Source organism: Bradysia coprophila, unplaced genomic scaffold (genome assembly GCF_014529535.1).
Source record: "Bradysia coprophila strain Holo2 unplaced genomic scaffold, BU_Bcop_v1 contig_350, whole genome shotgun sequence".
NCBI lineage: Eukaryota > Metazoa > Arthropoda > Insecta > Diptera > Sciaridae > Bradysia > Bradysia coprophila.
In genome coordinates, this window is record NW_023503608.1 from 6242661 (window position 1) to 6261332 (window position 18672).

At 33.0% G+C, this 18672-nt stretch overlaps 2 protein-coding genes across 11 annotated transcripts in view; one reads left to right on the forward strand and one right to left on the reverse strand.

Moving 5' to 3' along the window:
- Positions 1-349: 349 nt before the first annotated feature.
- The window catches only part of LOC119080398 (prominin-like protein), a 36728-nt gene continuing 18405 nt past the window's right edge, over positions 350-18672 (forward strand). For 7 of the 9 annotated variants that reach the window (XR_005088323.1, XR_005088324.1, XR_005088326.1 and 4 more), the window contains exon 1: positions 350-916. The gene's annotated coding sequence lies outside the window, so the exon portion shown is untranslated. The remainder of the gene's footprint in view (positions 917-18672) is intronic. The other 2 variants (XM_037188721.1, XM_037188723.1) reach the window with 2 other exon arrangements.
- On the reverse strand, positions 9091-11403 carry LOC119080538 (troponin C, isoallergen Bla g 6.0101-like). 2 transcript variants are annotated; one of them, XM_037188951.1, is made up of 7 exons: positions 11180-11403; positions 10942-10975; positions 10618-10884; positions 10419-10550; positions 10329-10349; positions 10182-10241; positions 9091-9209 (listed from the first exon to the last, which is right to left on the reverse strand). In XM_037188951.1, the coding sequence occupies exons 1-6, from the start codon at positions 11183-11185 to the stop codon at positions 10231-10233; spliced, it is 471 nt and encodes a 156-aa protein (XP_037044846.1). In that variant the 5' UTR covers positions 11186-11403; the 3' UTR covers positions 9091-9209; positions 10182-10230. The 2 variants fall into 2 exon arrangements, with proteins under 2 accessions (XP_037044846.1, XP_037044847.1); XM_037188952.1 differs by lacking the exons at positions 9091-9209; positions 10182-10241 and having other exon boundaries at positions 10284-10349; positions 11180-11399.

Below are 18672 nucleotides of genomic sequence, written 5' to 3' on the forward strand. Positions count from 1 at the left end.
TTCTAAATCAAATCTTTTAATTCTTACTATCTGATAACCTGACATCTATTTCGATAAAACACCTTCATGGTTGGTAAATGACCACTTCGTAATTTGCAAATGTTCATTTCATGTAACAAAGTTAAAGAATTTGCTGAACGCAAAACGAGGTGATACAGTTTCGCGTTTCATACATAAGTATTAATGTAACGAAACCTAACTAATAGAGAACCCCTATTGTTTCCATTTCCAGCATTTCATTTTTCCATATAATACGAGGTTATCGCTCTTGTATTATTTTGTGTATTTCGGTCATTTCAGTATGAATGCATTCTCAAAAATCGGAGAGAGCGTAACGACGTAAAAATAAATCGCTCAGTGAGACTATAATACTGGTGGTGTACGGTTCACTCGCGATACATTCATCATTGGTTTTTTTTTTTAAGCAAAAAAAAATCTAAAATGTCGGATTGTCTCTAAAATTTGTTTCAGTTTCTTTGTACTTCATTGGCATCTGTGAAGTGTTAAGTTGTGATGAAACAATAGACCAATCGGTGAATGATGCTCGAAGTCATAGTCTGATCCAGGTGATATGCAATTTGATTGATAATTTCAGCATAAAGAAATTTACAACTAAGTAAACAAAGTGTGTGCGTGCAGCAAAAGAGGTGAAATTATTACTTATCTTTTACGAGATTTTGTTTTGTGTTGATTTTGCCATAACTGCAAAGTGGTCAAAAGTGTTGTTCTACTTTGAAGTTTGTTAATTTTTCGAAGATAGAAAATATTATGATTTTTCCTTTCATGTTTTCTTATGTGTAATCAATGTGCGATGTGCGTTTCCATTTGCTAGGATAAACATTGCAGACACATATTACACGAAGGATTACACTACATAAAGGAAATCAACCATCGCACAACAACTGCAACATTTCAGGTGAGTGTGTCTCGCCCTGCCCATTTTTTACACTTTTGAATACCTTTTACGAATGGCTATATCATCCGTAGTTATTTCTAGAGACGACAAAAATGTAAGCGACGAACTTTAACTAATGAGGTCATTAATATCAATCTGTATGGTAAAACTACGAAGTACAAGATTTTCTATTAATCTATCGATAACACTCAGATCAACAGAATAATTTACTTGTAATATGTGCCTTTATTTCTACAATAATATTTATTATTGCCATAGCACTAACTGATACCAAAATTGATACTTTCGATGTATAAAACTGGTTTGTGATAAGTGTCGTTTGATCGTCACATTTTCTACATAAAGTTTTGAATGACCGTGATAGTATTCTTAAGTGAATGTTGGATAATCTTAGACCGATTCTATCAATTTGCAATTATTTTATAGCCGTCGTCTGTCATAATTGCTACTGTTCGTTTGTTGTTTATAGGTGTTTTATGGTAGAAATTTTCGGTTTCAGTCTATCATGAAATTTTGCAATTTCGATTGCTAAATTCAAATCATTTCAAGTTAAATTTAGACGTTGAAAATTTGTATGAATGTGTTCCACGAGCAGGCTCTTTGTCGATTTCATGATTCACACGAAATGTAGTTCAGTCTACCTATAAGTATAAAGAAACGTGTAAAAATCACAAAAAAGTTTATGGTGACCACGAGTATTGATACTTTATTATTCGTGTAAATCTAAATCATGCACATCGAAAGAGAATGTACCCCCCTCAGTATCAGTATGCAATCTAAATGTTTAGTTAATAGTAGATTATGCACCTCTTTCCACATTGTTTATTTTGACGATTTGGAAGTTATTTACCGAGCCGAAACCGTGGAACATGATCCAAATTGTCAAAATAAACACTTTAGATAAAGGAAAATAAATTAAATGATCGGTAACAGAGCTGTTTACTTTCCCACCTATATGTAAAATGATTATGATAGAAAAGCAGTCTAGGAAATACTAGCATCCTTTTCATCAGATCAGATATCTGCGTAGAATAATCTGATTTGAATCTGAATTTTACATATTGGCAGCTTTCAGATTCAAATCAATCCCAAATGCTCTGTTCGTACTCTTTCATACATCCTGTGCTCAATATGACACAAACATTGGACACCTCTTTTTCACATACGAGGAAATTTTCACAGCCAGAAGTACAAATGCATAAATGTATTTCCCTTTCAAGACTCAACAAGAGGAATATGTGTACTACAAAAGCCTACAGCACTCTAAAATAAACCCGACCTCTTCAGCAATTAATTTAAATAAATCTTGAACTAAAGAAAGTGGGCCACCCAACGATGTAGAAGTGTTCCGCGTACATTCATCGATCCAAATATAGGCGAAAAATCAAATAATTTCGTTGTTTGTATATAATTTAGTAAAGTCTAAAATATATATTCATTTGAGTTGCTAATTGTGCGCGGTAGCCCAAGACAAACAATGTCATTCAACTTTACCTTCTTAAGTGAGTGTAAAGTGAGTCATTCGTAACATTTTATGAGAAAGGTGATTATGTGTGTGGATTTTGTATACAAAATTTCAACTAAAAACATCGCATTTCCCGATCCGATTTTACATCCAAGCTCAAGTTCATCAAAATAAAAATTTGGTTGTATAACATTTTCAAGGTAATCGAAACAAACAAACATTACAAACTTTACACTGACTGGTTCCGATTGTTGTTTTTATTATTATTTTAATTCAAAATATTTTTTTTGTTTAATTTAACGCTAAAAAACAATTTCAAAAAATTAAATGTGATAAATGAACTCTAAAGTAGAGTCTTCTAATGTCATGTGATGTGCGCATCTTGTTCTTTTATCATGTTTGAAGAACCCTTTTTCACAATAAGCAATTACGTTCTTTCTTGTTCCATTCACTCTGTGGATATGTGAATTAAATGCGGGCCGGGTTTTATAATATAAAAAAAAATTGCCGAGACACAAAGAACAAACTGCGTTGGCCACACATGTGTGTTGGAGACAGTTAAATTATAATATCAAGCAGTTCTGAGCCTGTGTTTATTGTGGAATAAATATTTCTGAAAATTATATTTGTTTCTCTTATGATCAGCGATTCTTGCTATCTTTTTATTTTACATTTTATTTTCATCGACGATGCGATAAAGATATAATTTTCTGCTTTGTTTACGGTTATCTGTTTATGTTATTGAAAAGTTCCACTCGATCAGACATCTAATCTCATTGTATCGATTTCATAGAATAGAATGATTAAGTACCTACTTTTCTCAACAGAAATGATGTCTTTGTTCTATAATAATATCCGGTAGAATTTATTGATTTTGAATGCGGCCATAACCTGTTGTACAAGGGACAACTTTCACATTCTTTGTACTCTTTATATAACACAATTTTGATCTCTTGTAGAGGGTTTGACATAGCTGTAGAGTGCCACTGAATCAACACAAATTTATGACCATATAATCCACGAGATTGATTTGCTTTATGGAAAAATGATGTGTTGATACAAAGAAAGCCTGGATCGGTGCTGCAGGTCTAAAGCAGCTACTGTTTTAGATTTTAAAGATAATAATTACTCTTAAATCTATATATCTCTACACCCAATGTAATAAACGCACAAGTACACGATTAAATGTGGCCTCGACCCACTTATCTTAATTTACTCCTCATTCCATTTTAACTTTTCACATTTGTGGAAGTTTGAATTTCGTGATATAAGCAAGCATCAGTTGTTTTCTGATCCATGTAATAAATCAAATTGAATTGAAATTCAAATTTGTTTACAAAATAAACGGTTCTTTAACGCTGCGTATATGTTGTTATCATATCCCGATCATTTCCTGCAATAAATAACAAGACCACTTTTCGATGTTATTCCCTTGATGTTATATTGTCCAAATCGCACATCACATTTTCTTTCAAGCCACTTTGTTTGTGTTTATTGGCACAACCGCATGGAAAATCTCTTTGCCATAAGATTCAACTAAGAAAAATACACATAAAACGGACGATTAAAATAGATTATGTAAAGTTGGGCAATTTTTTTCCACTTTTATAATAAAACGAAAGAGGTTTTCGTTTCAGAATCCGTAAGATGATGGGAAAAATGTTGATGAATGTTTATTTCGAAATGTTCATTGTTTGATTTATTTATGTGTCGTTTCTGTGCACTGTTTCCTTCTAGTCTGGGAATGTTTTTAAGACAATTTTTCCACGACTTATGGGTCATATAATAGAAACTAATTAAAAAAAAAACTTATTCGGCGACATAATTCAGTATTACATTGTTGTCAGTGCATACGTAAATTGAATTTACCATACTGCATGTACATGTTATTATAGTCAAGCATTGTCATTGTTAGTATCGTAAAATTGGATAAACCTTAAAGTCTCATATATGCAGATAAATAAATTAGTTTTGGCCAATGCATGGTGTATTAAAGTTCCACCGCATGCGTAAATACAGAGAAGCCTCGTAAACAGCCATGACATAACTGATCCGCAATTTATCAAAATCTCATATTTTAGTTATTTAGACTACAAGTCATTAAGTGGTGCTCTTGTTACATTGGATGCTGCGAAAGTAATTCATTATTTGAGGTAACAACTTTTTGAAAAATACAAACTCTCAAGCGTGTTTTTAAGCAACAAGCTTCGGTAACTGCAAAGGTGAAGTATGCAGCTACACTTTTCGAAAAATATTTACTGAATCAAGTTGCTCAAATATACAAGAGGGAGTTTTGTGAGTATAACAACATTGTTTCCGAAGCAATGAATTACGTTTTACTGCCTACCAGATGCGAAAGTTAAAAATCACATGAAAGTTGACAGAAACTGAACCGAAAATATTCCATATGTAATCGATCAAATCCTGCGAAAATGAGGCGGCGAAGTTGTATTGTAATGACTTTCCCATGGGGCAGGCAGTAAATTTATGTAACACCCAAGATCATTTACGCTATCTATTGGATTTGTAACGTAATACTTGAGCCACTGCAACATTTTATCTCTTTAGGTGGGTATGGGTGCTATATTTTATTGTGAAAGTACTCCTCTTCACTTGCCTCTTTTATGCGTTCAACATTGACTCACTGTTTTCATTTTCATTTTATATCTGTAGTATGACTGAATGCATTATCTTGTGCATCATTCCAATGACGAAAACAAATTCTAATGACGTGTCAAGTCGCGTGTTTATTTAAAATATTCTGAGTGAGTTTACCATAATTTCTAAAAAAAAAGAATGGAAAGAAAAACTTGACAAAAATTATATGTCAAGCTATTTTTGGAATTCATGAGTAACTGACACCTCCATGGCAACTTTAACATGATAAAGTGTAATTTTCAGGAAAACGGTTTTCCTCTACATTATGCTCGTATCAATCAAACGCATCATCATGGAGCAAATGTAAAATTTTTCACAATCTTCCATTAAAATAAATATTTAACGGTCTCTCTATATCTCTACCTACATCCATTCCGTATGCAATTTTATTTTTATCTACCGAAAAATTGTTTATGTCACTTCTTATGTAAATAACTTTTTAAGTAAACAGCTGATATTGTAGAACTAACTTCTGTTGAAGAAGCATGACTCGGGTATATGTTTAATTTGCGCTTTTGTGTAACAATTATTTACAGAATTTTCCACACTTTAACTTCCAACATTCGCATGTTTATTTTTAAAAATAGTTTTACCTTGGGTATAGCTATATTATCATTGCAAAACTAACAAAAATGTCGTGTTATGTTTTGTCTTCTTATCTCTATAATAATGTAAATTTGGCTGGCTTTGTATCTGTTTCCTTTTTAATTAAAATACGATAGACATGAAATAAGATCTGCTTAAATATTGCCAGATCTGATTAAAATTCGATAAACATGGTATTACAGCCGTACATTCTGCAGATAATTACTGAGTTCTACGTAATCGGTGCGAGTGATAGCTCTCTCGAGCTTAGCTCCGCTACAGTAGAACTGGTTCAAAGTTTCTATCTAATGAATCTAAAATTTGATGGAAATAAACTTAATCCCTTTTGCTCAGATGAGATGGTAGTATATATTATACTTATGTATATGATTCAATCAAAGCAATTTGTATTTAGTAAAGAAAGTCTTCTGAATAAGCATGATTTGAGTGGCTCATGAGTTTTATTCGTCTTATTGAGAATACACAAGTGCAGTGCAACACACCAATTTCAATAAAGAACACATCTTATTCTACGCCACCCCGAACACAAAATCAGACACATTACTGTTTATTAATTCCATCTATACGCAGTCAGAAGTATATTGATTTTAAATGCGTAATACCTCGGTCTTCCACAGCACCGACACTTATTTCTGTTGAAAATTACCAACTTGCATAAAAAACATGATGTCTTTCAAATGGAATAATAGAATCGGCTTCCGTTGCAATACTCATTCATACATTTAATATATAAACGAAACACATTCAATTTTCAAATGTTCAAGCGACATAGTGACATCACTGCATTTTATGCGACAATCGGCAAGAACATGACCCGGAGTATCCGTTGTACTCAACTCTTCTCCGCACACATTTCTTAAAACGTGCATTTTTTCAGCTTCAGTTACAGCATTGTTATCTTCAACCACATGATATGTAATATGTGTTACGTGTTTTACATTCACTTTTACTGTTTTACCATTCATTAAAAATGTTATTTTTTTCGGCTATATATGATCTACTTCACATAACAGGTGTGCAAAACATCGACCAAATTCATTATTATAGTCCAACTGGAATACATGAGACTATCTCCAGAAATATACACCACATTCAGCTTAAGCAAGTACATCAGTGCACGTGGATAAATGTAGCACAGAGTTCTCATAACAGAATGTAAAATTTTGCTGCAATCAGCATTGCTGGTTTTTTGTCGAGGCATTTTTTGGCAAATAAGTCACGACCTATATTTTCATTCCTTAACTCGGACAAACCCATACGTTTCTGGAAAAGTTACAAAACGAATTTCCGACAAAACAAATACAAGGTAAAACGAGGTTACACGGATACATTCCTGGACGATATTTTATATGCGACGATTTTATCGACTGATTTTTAGCTGTTATGCAACATGTATACGTAACTGTATATTCACGGGAACATGATGAGCGTCATTTCGACCGCTAAGTAGAACATTTGCGATAGATAGTTCGTGTAATTAGGTCGTTGAGATGAAATATCAACTACCGGTTGAGTTAGGGTAGTAATTGGTTCAAATCGTGCGGAAGATATTTTGAACGTGAATTGAAAATAACCAAAATGTTAGATAGAATTACAGGCAATTAATTGGGAAGCCGATACGATGTTCAAAATAGCACACTTGAAATTGTATAACCGAAGTGTTGTGTTTTTAAGTTCCTTTCTTTCGCATCAGTGGAAATATTTGAATTTACAAAATATGAGCATGTTGGACATAGGTTTATACAGACTGAACACGGTCATATTTCTTTACTATTTATATGGGAAGTTCGTTTTCGTTTTAACCTTTCACTTACGGTAAGCACATCAGAAGTTTCACTATTGGATTTAGTACTTTTATTTGATTTGAATATTTTCAAGAGATTCACTCCAAATCTTTTACTTCATTTGTTAACATGTCACCGTAACTTTTTGTTGAAAGCAGTATTCTTCATCATATTGAGGCTTACTATTTGTTAGATTATCCGTTGATCAATGCAACTAGTTTTGTTGCGGAAACCATCGTGTTATTTCAAATGTTCAAGTCTATTTCATTTATAGCAACAAAAAGTCTTGTGTACGTATCGTCCGAATAGAGACAAAATCAGAATCTCACTTCCTGAAACGAGTATGCATTTAATCAATTCCTAATTAAAGAAATTGTTTTTTTTTTATCTTCAACATTTTTTTACCTTCGTCAACAAAAAATGTGGTCTGTAGTAATAAAAAAAACATTTTTTTACTTTGTACAGAAATTTAAAAAAATAATTGTATACAATGCAAGTTACGGACTCCGTAATACGGAGTATATATACCTAAAACATGTAAACGAATTGATGTTTTGTTAATTTCATAATATAAATACTGTAATACTCGAAGGTAACTTCTACACATGTTTTACGTCTGTTGATTTGAGCAATTTGTAAATTAAAACCGGGTATTTGGTTTATACTTTTGTTTGTTTACAATTTACTCACAATGAAAATGCATAGAAATTTTACCTTTGTAGCTCGAACATGCTCACACAACACACGCTAAGTAAATTAGATTTAAGTGCGGATGTTTCATTCGTTGTTAACCATTCACAGACGGTAAGAATATCTTACTTGATTTGATCTAAGACGTACTTTCACAGATTAGATTAAAATAAAATCCTATACTTCATTGGTTTTAACATGGTGGCGTTGGGCTCATTTATTCATTTTAGTTGTCTTCATCGATAACAAATGATTTAGCCATATGTAAAAGGTTATCGGAAGTTGGCTAATACTACTACGAGCTGTCACATATGGCTAATGATCTGTTATCGATAACTATAAAAATAATGACAAGCTCTGGTTAATACGGTTTTTTATATAGGAAAATCTATGTAACGAAATTGAAGTACAAGGTTTGAAATCAACCGATTAAAAACACTTTCACCGATTGAAGTAATAGACCTGATAATAATACTTGTCATATGCTTGCCGTCTGTTAAACTCACCTTATTCTGATTTCGATTCGATTAAGAAATCGACATTTGCCAACGAGTAAGATTTGGAATAAAAACATAGATTTTAATGTATTTTCACCAGCTAAAACATAGTACTGAACCAAGCGTTTTGTAACGGAAAATCTGCCCCTTTTTTCATTATAAAATTGTGACGCAGTGGCATTATACCAACCTTATAAACTTAATTTATATGAAATATTTTAACTATTGCGTCGAGGAGGCCCTCTGTGGTCACGATTGGTTCAGTACTATGGCTAAAAAAAACATTGAGTAAAAAGGGTACGATGGATTGGCACAGTAGCATCTCATATCTAAGTAATGGATTCATTTTTCATTCCAGTTCGGGGGATTGGTTGAGAAAGTTATGTAATTTTTTCGATCCATTTTTTGGTAAATTTTTTTGCATTTAAATGCGACAGTTTCTTTATATGGTATTATTGATGGACTCTGAACAATCTGCTGTATTGAAATTTATTTTTTACAAGCGTGTAATCAACAATGACAGTACAATAAAAAATATTAGTTTTTAGTGTCGCCTTAAAAATCTCTTCTGCTAACTACTGGTTCCTTTTAACCTGAAATCAAATGTTTTGTTTTTTGATTCATTAACTATTCTTTGTTCTAAACCATTACCATACAATCGACGGGAACATGCAAAAACTGAAAACTGACAAAACTGAAGGTTATTTAATCTTTCATTTTTAACGGGTTGTTTTGCGTACATACAGATTGAAGGTTGGGTCTTGGTTTGGTAGATTTATATGCGATCTAGTATGGTTTTCAGCTGGTTCAAATTCACAAACTGTGGATAAGATTTCTCATTTATGTTAATATGTCTCTTTTATCACGAAGAATTTATTTAACCAATACAGAACAACTACATCTTTGCAGAATTATCTCAAGATTATCGCATTTTAAAACTTTATACTTTTATTGTTTTCACGATAAAAGTAATGACAAGCTTTGGGTAATATGGTCATTTATACATAGTAAAATGAGTAGAATATTTGAAATCAACAGATTAAAAATACTTTATTCAAAAACGTGAAGTAAAGTTAACTTTACTGCACAGATCCAAAACTCGGCTACGCCTCGATCGGTAAAGTTCACACAAGAACTTGCACAAGAAGTACCATTTCCATCATTTGCCCCATTGATCGATGGAAGTAATAGACCCGATAATAATAGTGGTTATATACTTGCCGTCTGTAACAAACAGGTTAACTAACTGATCCAAATGTACAACATACAACAGCTCCCGACAAACTGTGGCCAATGAGCGTATTAGCATGATGATATTCCTTAAAGAATCGAGGTAAAGCAATTTTGGAACTTTTTGCAACAGTCATGGTAATGAAACAATTTATCTTCAATTTAAAAATGCGATAAATTTTGTGGGACCTCGAATTTGTTTCACGATTTAGTGTTATCTTTGGAACAAAAGACGAAAGTAATTTGTTAATGTGACATGATCAGTAATAAACTGGAAAATACTAATTGTAGCAAAGCATTTACGGTGGGATGGAACTGCAGGGATTAACACGTACAAACTCTTAGATTGAGATACATTTTTGTGTGATCAATTAAAACCATTTCTCAGATTGGTCCTATATGTGAGCGAAATTTCAAAAGAAAAATGAAACAAAAAATTATTAACAGTCTGGTATCAATTTTAATTATTTCCAATCGTTAACCTGTCATCACTTCCATAAATTCTGTGTAAAAAGAAAAATTGAGAAATGTGAGCGATTGTGAATTTTCAATGAATTGAATTTCAAACGTACCCTCAAAATCAACAGTTCCAGAGCCATCAGCATCGATTTCTTCAATCATCAAGTCTAAATCTCCTGGTGGTATTTTATCGTCGATTTCATGAAGAATTTGTCGTAACACTTCAACGGTTATATATCCTTTCGCTAAAAACAGATTTAAAAATTTTTGAATTTTTATTGTCCAACATGAAGACTCGTACAACTATCTTACAATCTCTATCGTATAGTAGAAACGCTTCTCTCAGTTCCTTAGCAACGGCGTCAGCATCCTCTTCGACCTCAACATATTTGGAAGCGAAACAAGCGAATGGTTCGAATTCAACTTTTCCACTACCTACCGGATCGGCCTCTTTTATAGCTAACTTTAACGCCCTTTCGTCCAACCGATGACCGAGCATTTCGACAATTGTCCCGATATCCTCAGCCAATATTGTGCCGGATTTCTCGTTTTCAAAGGCCAGGAAAGCATTCTTTAAAACTGAATTTTTCTTGATTATTCACTTGATCATACTTCGCACTCAAAACATTCACTTACTTCGAACGGTTTCCTTGTCGAGCTCCGAAAATTGCTGAAATAAATGTAAAAAAATTTTCAGTTACTGGAATATGAAGAATGGGATTCACATCAGAAGTGAACTTTTAAAAGAACTTTGAACTTTGAAACCTTTCCAATATTAAAACGAATCGTTTCACTATTCGTATATTACATAACGTATCGGTTCACAGTTATTTTCTCAGTTAAATCGCTTCATATATTTATCTAAAAGTCTTACCACCATCGTTCCCAACGTTTAACGTATTTATCGAACGGTAAATGGACTGAATTATTATTTTACAATTAACTTCAACCCCAGTTCACGCGAACGAATTTGTTTTCAATTAGTCTTTGATCAACCGACGTTTTCAGACTGAATTCCTTTATATCAAAATTTTATTTTGTTATCAAATAGCTGTACAGCCACACGAAGTACAAATAATTATAGACCACCGACTTGGCGATCGATGTGGTATTTAAATCATTTATTTTTATATGCGATGCAATTAATTCGATTTCGAGCATAACAACTCGACGACAAATTTATACAGGAAAAGTGTCTCGTTAGTCGAGCGAGTAAGACAATCCAAAAATGTTTTCATCAATGCAAAAGATGTTATTCAATTAACTATTGCGCGGAAATGAAGGAATGAACGTGATGCAATGGCAACTGGTTATCATTATTATTTTTCCAATATAATCACTTTTTAATGCCAATGTTGATTTGTGAACAAATATTTAATTAGATTAACATTGAGGGCTCTGAGGAATTTTTTTTCATCTTGCTAAATTTGCGAATCGATCGATCTTCCGAGAAATATACTTCCTTTCTTTTGAACGAAACTTGATGCAAAATGTTTAGTCCTCAGTCTTTTATCATATCGTCTAATGTATGGAATCTTTTACTTCATTTGTTTCAATATGACTTTACTTTAAAATACAATATGAGGCAGTTTTTTTAGTGACCGATTCAAATAAAAGTGATGAGCTTTCACTGTGCCAGTAACGAATATTTCTTCCTCACATACCTTTATCCAGGTCTCCCTTAGGTTATAATTAAATGTAGTTTTTTGTACACAATATTTTAAAGAACAAATTTGTGATTTCTTTACTACAACAATCAATGTTCATACACTAAGTATCTTGCATAATACGCAACTTTGTAACTTTCTTACAAAGTTTTGTAAATAAAGAATAAAAAACGAGAAAAGAAGACTTTTAACCTTTGAGGGAAAAAAAACTCTGTTATCGACAGTAACACCAAAAATAGACGATGACCTGCCGTTAATGTGATCTTATGTAGTAAAACGACTGGGTGAAACGACGAATAAAGTAAAATGAAGTATTTATGAAACACTAGGTTCTAATTTAAACAAAAAATATCGGATTTTGTGATTATATCGCGAAACACACTCTCCGTTTCTGCATTCTGAAAATTTTAATTCGAGGAGGAAACAACTAGGGTAAATGCTGCCACCATTGCTGTCTTGATATGACCTTGCAACAAACGAGCTGGTGCCTGTACACAATCCCAGAGAGCATGAACGTGTAAACACTTACCAGGGGAGAGGCCACTTCAGTCATCCGTAGCTTGGAACCATGTGTTCCTGTTAAGGTCAAGCCAAAGCATTCTGAAAATTTAGAGGAGGAAACAGCTAGGGTAAATGATGCCACCATTACTGTTAGTTTACTTAGCCTAATCGATTTCGCTCTGCTTCACCCACATTTGTTTTTCTTTTTCGGTTTTCAAAATAGGCAAAGACGATCCAGCTAAGTCAATATTTTTAAATCCAAGGCTTACGATCTTAGCATGTTCTATTAATTTACCAATTTTCAAAGTTCAAACAGTATTTGATAACCTAATGCGACCTAATTAGTAAATTAACGTTTTGTATTCCGATTAATTACCAGTCATTACTTAGATCTTGGTGTTCGTTAACCAAGCGCTTGTTTTCAAACAGCACACTGAGTACATTGTATGAATTATCAAGAAAAAAAAAGTAAAATACAGTACACGTACATGTTTACGTTAATAAAACCATTATTATTCTCATCAAAGCGAAGGCATGTAAAGTGTTTGGAACGCTGAACTTGTTTTTGGTGAATTTTAACGGTAAAATGATACAGACGATCTTATGAGTAATCATTTTACCGCTGAATCAAAATCTTAGCATCGTATAACATACAGAAAAATTACCCATTGACTTGCATGCAATGGGTTAGTGGTCGTGGCATAGAAGCTGACTTCTAAGATTAAATTAAATTTTTGTATGGTTATTATAATTAAAAATTGATTAGTGAAACCGGTTTTATTTTAGATGCTCTCTGTATTGCATCACTCGACAGAGTACACGATGATTTAATTCTCATCCAATGCCAATATTGTCTAATTCTTTTGCCTTTTGAGATCAGCTGAATTCGCTTCTTTTTCGATGAGATAAGCTCAAAAACCGGAAAAGCAATATTCATGTTTCATATTCCATGTCTGCATTTATGTATGTCAGACTAGAGTTGCATCTTATCATCTTAACAGTGGTAATGGTAATGAGAGCGGGAAACTACGCGGACAAAAACTGGGACAGGTGCTATTTGCTATTGGCGCTAATAGAAGGAACCAATAAGAGAAAATAATTGGTAAATAGAAGGAAATAAGGGGCAAGTGGAAGGAAGTAGTGCGCCAATAGACACAAATAGCAAATAGGTGGGACAAGACTTGCTCGCTTAGTTTCCCCATCGAGGTAATGTCCACTCCACTTCTCATTAAGGCTTTCGTGCAGACTTACTTTCCTTTCCGGATGCTATATGTTATATCATTTGGCTATTGCGGTCTTTTGTAGTAACATGTGTGGTGAAACTAATGAAGTAAAAGATTCTCAATCTATACTACCAAAATGCAGTTGAAAAGCTTAAAGATTAAAATAACATAGATTTCACTACAGTCGAGGAAATTTAGTTTTCGGGTTTTCCAAAGGTATTAATCTTATTTAACCCACACTTTATCCCACAACAATGGAATCCACAAATTTAAATTTAGTTAACTCAGCGGTCACAATGACGGCGCTGCAGTCACGATTTCAAAATGTGATATAGGGTGGATAAACTAAATTTTGGTTTTGGTTACATTTTCTCTTGGTTTTTAATTATTACATCAGGCTTCTAAATTAAGAGTAAATTTATGCAATATAAACCGTTTGAGTTTGAAAAAAGATGTTTTGTATCAGTGAACGATATAGGAAAGCGTTCAGTACGTCTCAACATACAAAAGAACGTAAAATATAATTGTACATTTAGCCACCCTACGTCCGTCATCGCTTCTATTGTCTTCAAAAACATATTGTGTGCTTGTCATGATATGTATCAGACGTTTGTTTATTTATGTGTCTCATCTAAAATGCTGGCCAGCAAAATTTTGATCATTAAATTCAACGGCCAAATTGATCTAAATGTTAAAATAATTGTGAATAATAGTGAAGTTAATGTGGTTTTGTTTTCTCTTCATAAAGGAATTTGCATCAGTTCGATGTAAAGTGCGGAGCACCATTAGAAAAAAAAACTTGTCGCTGAAGAATGATCAAAAAGTTGCTGGACGCAGTAGCTACAATTAATGCTTTGCAGGATATAGAATAAAAATTAGAGAAACACCAAGAGCCGTCCATTTGAAATCTTCACAATCATCATTTCAACTAAAGGCTTTTTTTTAAACGAAACGCAGATTCGGAACATTCTTTTTCGCCAAATTACAATTTGGCATAGGAAATAAATTCAACTCTTTGTATAAGTGAAGCTCATGAATGAGCTCAATCATGAAAACAGAATCTGGTCAGGAATAAGATAAGAATATGAATATATGACGAACTTCAAAGTTCCTGATTTATAATCCTGAGATGCCTGCTCATGCAATTATGCGATTTACGATTTCCAAAGAATTTTAATATCAACTTTTAGACAAAATAACAATTTCCAAGTCTGTTTTCTATTTGATTTATTTGATGTATTTCCGACCTCGTTCTAGGGTAATAAAATTTTCTGTGGATTATTTGTAACTTCATGAAAATATTAAGATGGAAAACCTCAGAAACATTCACATAAAAATTATGCTTTCCTAACTAATGTTGAAATAGCCTTTTTGCACTCATTAGGAACTTAGGAAAATAACTACTGGGCAGTCGAGACGGTTTACTTGTAGTCCGAAATTATATTTTGGCTTCGTAGAACACAGATAAACACAAGAGAGAGGAATTATATGATATGCAGTGCATACTGTCCCGTACAATCTTTTTCTAAATAAAAGTTATAGTCAAATCGACAATATTGTATTATTTGGCGATTTGTCATATTTTGGAGTTTCTTCACACTTTGGCGATTTTTCTTGACAATTCATCATATTTAGTTGATTTGTTAAATCATCAAGAAAAGTCTCAGAAGTGTGAAGAAACGCCATAAAGACAAATTTTCAATTCTCTATGATCCTTGGAGTTTCTTTACTCTTTGGCGATATTTCTTGGTTTTTCTTCACATTATGGCGATTTTTCTTGTTGATTTAACAAATCAACCATAATGATGAATTGCCAAGAAAAATCGATAGAGTGTGAAGAGAAGAAGAGAAAAATCGCCAGAGTGTGAGGAAACGCCAAGGTGTAAAAATACGTTTTTGAAATGTCTCTACATTATCTTTCGTAAAATGATAGTGTCCTCGGGATCTTTCGTTAAAGTATGAATTCCCTAGGATCGAACAAGATGCCGTTACCTGACGTAATTTCAATTCAATTTCAATTTTCATTTATTTCCAAGAAAAAACTTCTAACATTAAACACACAGCGTAGCTCCAGTATGCGTTACAATTCTAAGGAGCTACAACAACGTAAAATAAGAGTTTCCTTAGGATCGAACCAGGCAGCATTTCGTAACTTTTATAAAAGGATAGATAGATTCACTAGCTTCGAACAAATAACGCCTTTTAGATAAATTTCGTAAAAGGATAAATTTCCAAGGATTTGTTTAATCACCACGAAGAATCGCCAAAGTGTGAAGAAACGCAACAAAGACAAATTTATCATTCTTTGTTTTTGCCGGCGTTTCTTCATCCCTTGCCAATTTTTTATTTTTGGCGATTCTTCATGGGAATCATGATTAATGACGGCTACGAGCTTTAGCGAAAACGAATGAGATGTTCCGATCCGAATCTGCGAGCGAACTTCCGTTTCGTTAAAAAAAGCCTTTAGTTGAAATGATGATTGTGAAGATTTCAAATGGACGGCTCTTGGTGTTTCTCTAATTTTGATTCTATATCCTGCAAAGCATTAGTTGAAGCTATTGCGTCCAGCAACTTTTTGATCATTCTTCAGCGACAAGTTTTTTTTCTAATGGTGCTCCGCACTTTACATCGAACTGATGCAAATTCCTTTATGAAGAGAAAACAAAACCACATTAACTTCACTATTATTCACAATTATTTTAACATTTAGATCAATTTTGCCGTTGAATTTAATGATCAAAATTTTGCTGGCCAGCATTTTAGATGAGACACATAAATAAACAAACGTCTGATACATATCATGACAAGCACACAATATGTTTTTGAAGACAATAGAAGCGATGACGGACGTAGGGTGGCTAAATGTACAATTATATTTTACGTTCTTTTGTATGTTGAGACGTACTGAACGCTTTCCTATATCGTTCACTGATACAAAACATCTTTTTTCAAACTCAAACGGTTTATATTGCATAAATTTACTCTTAATTTAGAAGCCTGATGTAATAATTAAAAACCAAGAGAAAATGTAACCAAAACCAAAATTTAGTTTATCCACCCTATATCACATTTTGAAATCTTGACTGCAGCGCCGTCATTGTGACCGCTGTGTTAACTAAATTTAAATTTGTGGATTCCATTGTTGTGGGATAAAGTGTGGGTTAAATAAGATTAATACCTTTGGAAAACCCGAAAACTAAATTTCCTCGACTGTAACATTTATATTGACTTCATTTCACATACGGCAGGACCTTGCATGATCTGATTTGCTCAATGGAAATGTATAATCTTGTATCGCTAATTGATGCGTTTCGTATACGAATAATTTATTGTGTACTCAATTTATCAATTTCGACATCTTTTTCTTGTGTAATTTCCACTCAACTACTCAACAAGACGTTAAGTATAAATAAAACTTTTATGATATTTTACATGTGTCCCATTTTTGTGAATAGTCATTCTCAGTATTTTATACACATACGATCAATCGAAATAAAGAGAAGAAGAAAAAACCGAATGAAATAAATTAGGTTCATAAGTTTTTATTTCATTTTATAGTGGCTGATGGTTGTGTAAATAAATTTGATTATTTCTACATGACAGAACGGAAACAACTAAAATAAGTTGATTTGATGATAAGAGTATTTGAAAGAAAAAACATTTCTTCGAATTTGGATGTTTTATCATATTTTCATATTTGTACAGACGCTGCACACTGCAGTCGATAGAAAATATTTTTATTTCAAATGGATGACGCTTCTTTTTTTGGTTTTGTCTTTAATATTTAAAAAGAAGTTCAACCAAAGATCGTATAAACCTGAGCCAATCACTTTTCACGTTTTTGGGACTGTACTGAAGCTCTCCTCAGTTTACTAATAACTGTTTACCGGGACCTTGCTTTAAAAAGTAGTTCTAGACCGACTCAACCCTAGTGGACACACATTATTTAAAATCTTTGATCGATCCACTCGAAACAGACATCCGATTGGGTAGTATTTGTACTCGTAAATGTATTCTTGAAATTGTTAAATAGCTTCTCTCTTTTGACCTGAGATTTATAGAAATGTTGGTACTGTAAGCTTCCATCAAATAAAAATTGGACTAAATTGCTCAATTTCCTTGCGATATCATATTTGTTGTTGAGTTTCAAGATTTAGCAAATTTTTTATGAATATTTCCGAAATTCCCAAATATTCCCAAGTATTCCCAAATATTCCCAAATATTCCCAAATATTCCCAAAATTCCCAAATATTCCCAAATATTCTCAAATACTCCCAAATATTCCCAAAATTCACAAATATTCCCAAATATTCCCAAAATCGATTCCCAAATAATAGGCCCTGCAAGAAACTGTACCGGGTAAATAAACGAAAATGCTATTGGCACGACAGAGTAAAGTTAACCAGGCAGGAGCGCTGATTTGACCAGGGACCTGAATAATCTAGTAGCCCTATATTTTTTGCGAATAAAATTTTTCAACTTATGTCAGTGTTCATTTGAGTTCATTTTCATACAGTGTATTAGGTCCCTTATTTGACGTTTCGAAAATGAACCGCTCCTGCCTGGTTTATTTTACTCTGCCGTGCTATTGGCTCTATGTGCGAATAGTTACTTTATAATACTTCGGCAATTCGTACATTGTGCGAATAGTCTCTTTATAACACTTTGTCTATTCGCACAAAGAGGGAACAGACAAAGTATTATAAAGTGACTATTCACACAATGTGCCAATAACATCTACTAAAAATAAAAGTCTCAAAAGTTTGAACTTTCGAAACTTTTATTTATTTTTACCACAGGTTTGTATACTACTCCTAAATTACACTTCCCTATAAATTACTGGATTTTTGCAAAGAAGTCTTATAATTGTTAAATTTCTCAGAGCTTTCAAATGACGTCGTAGTGTTGGATCTACGTTGGATCTAGACGAGATCGAATTAATAAAATAGTCACAAGAAAATTGTGTCACCAATCG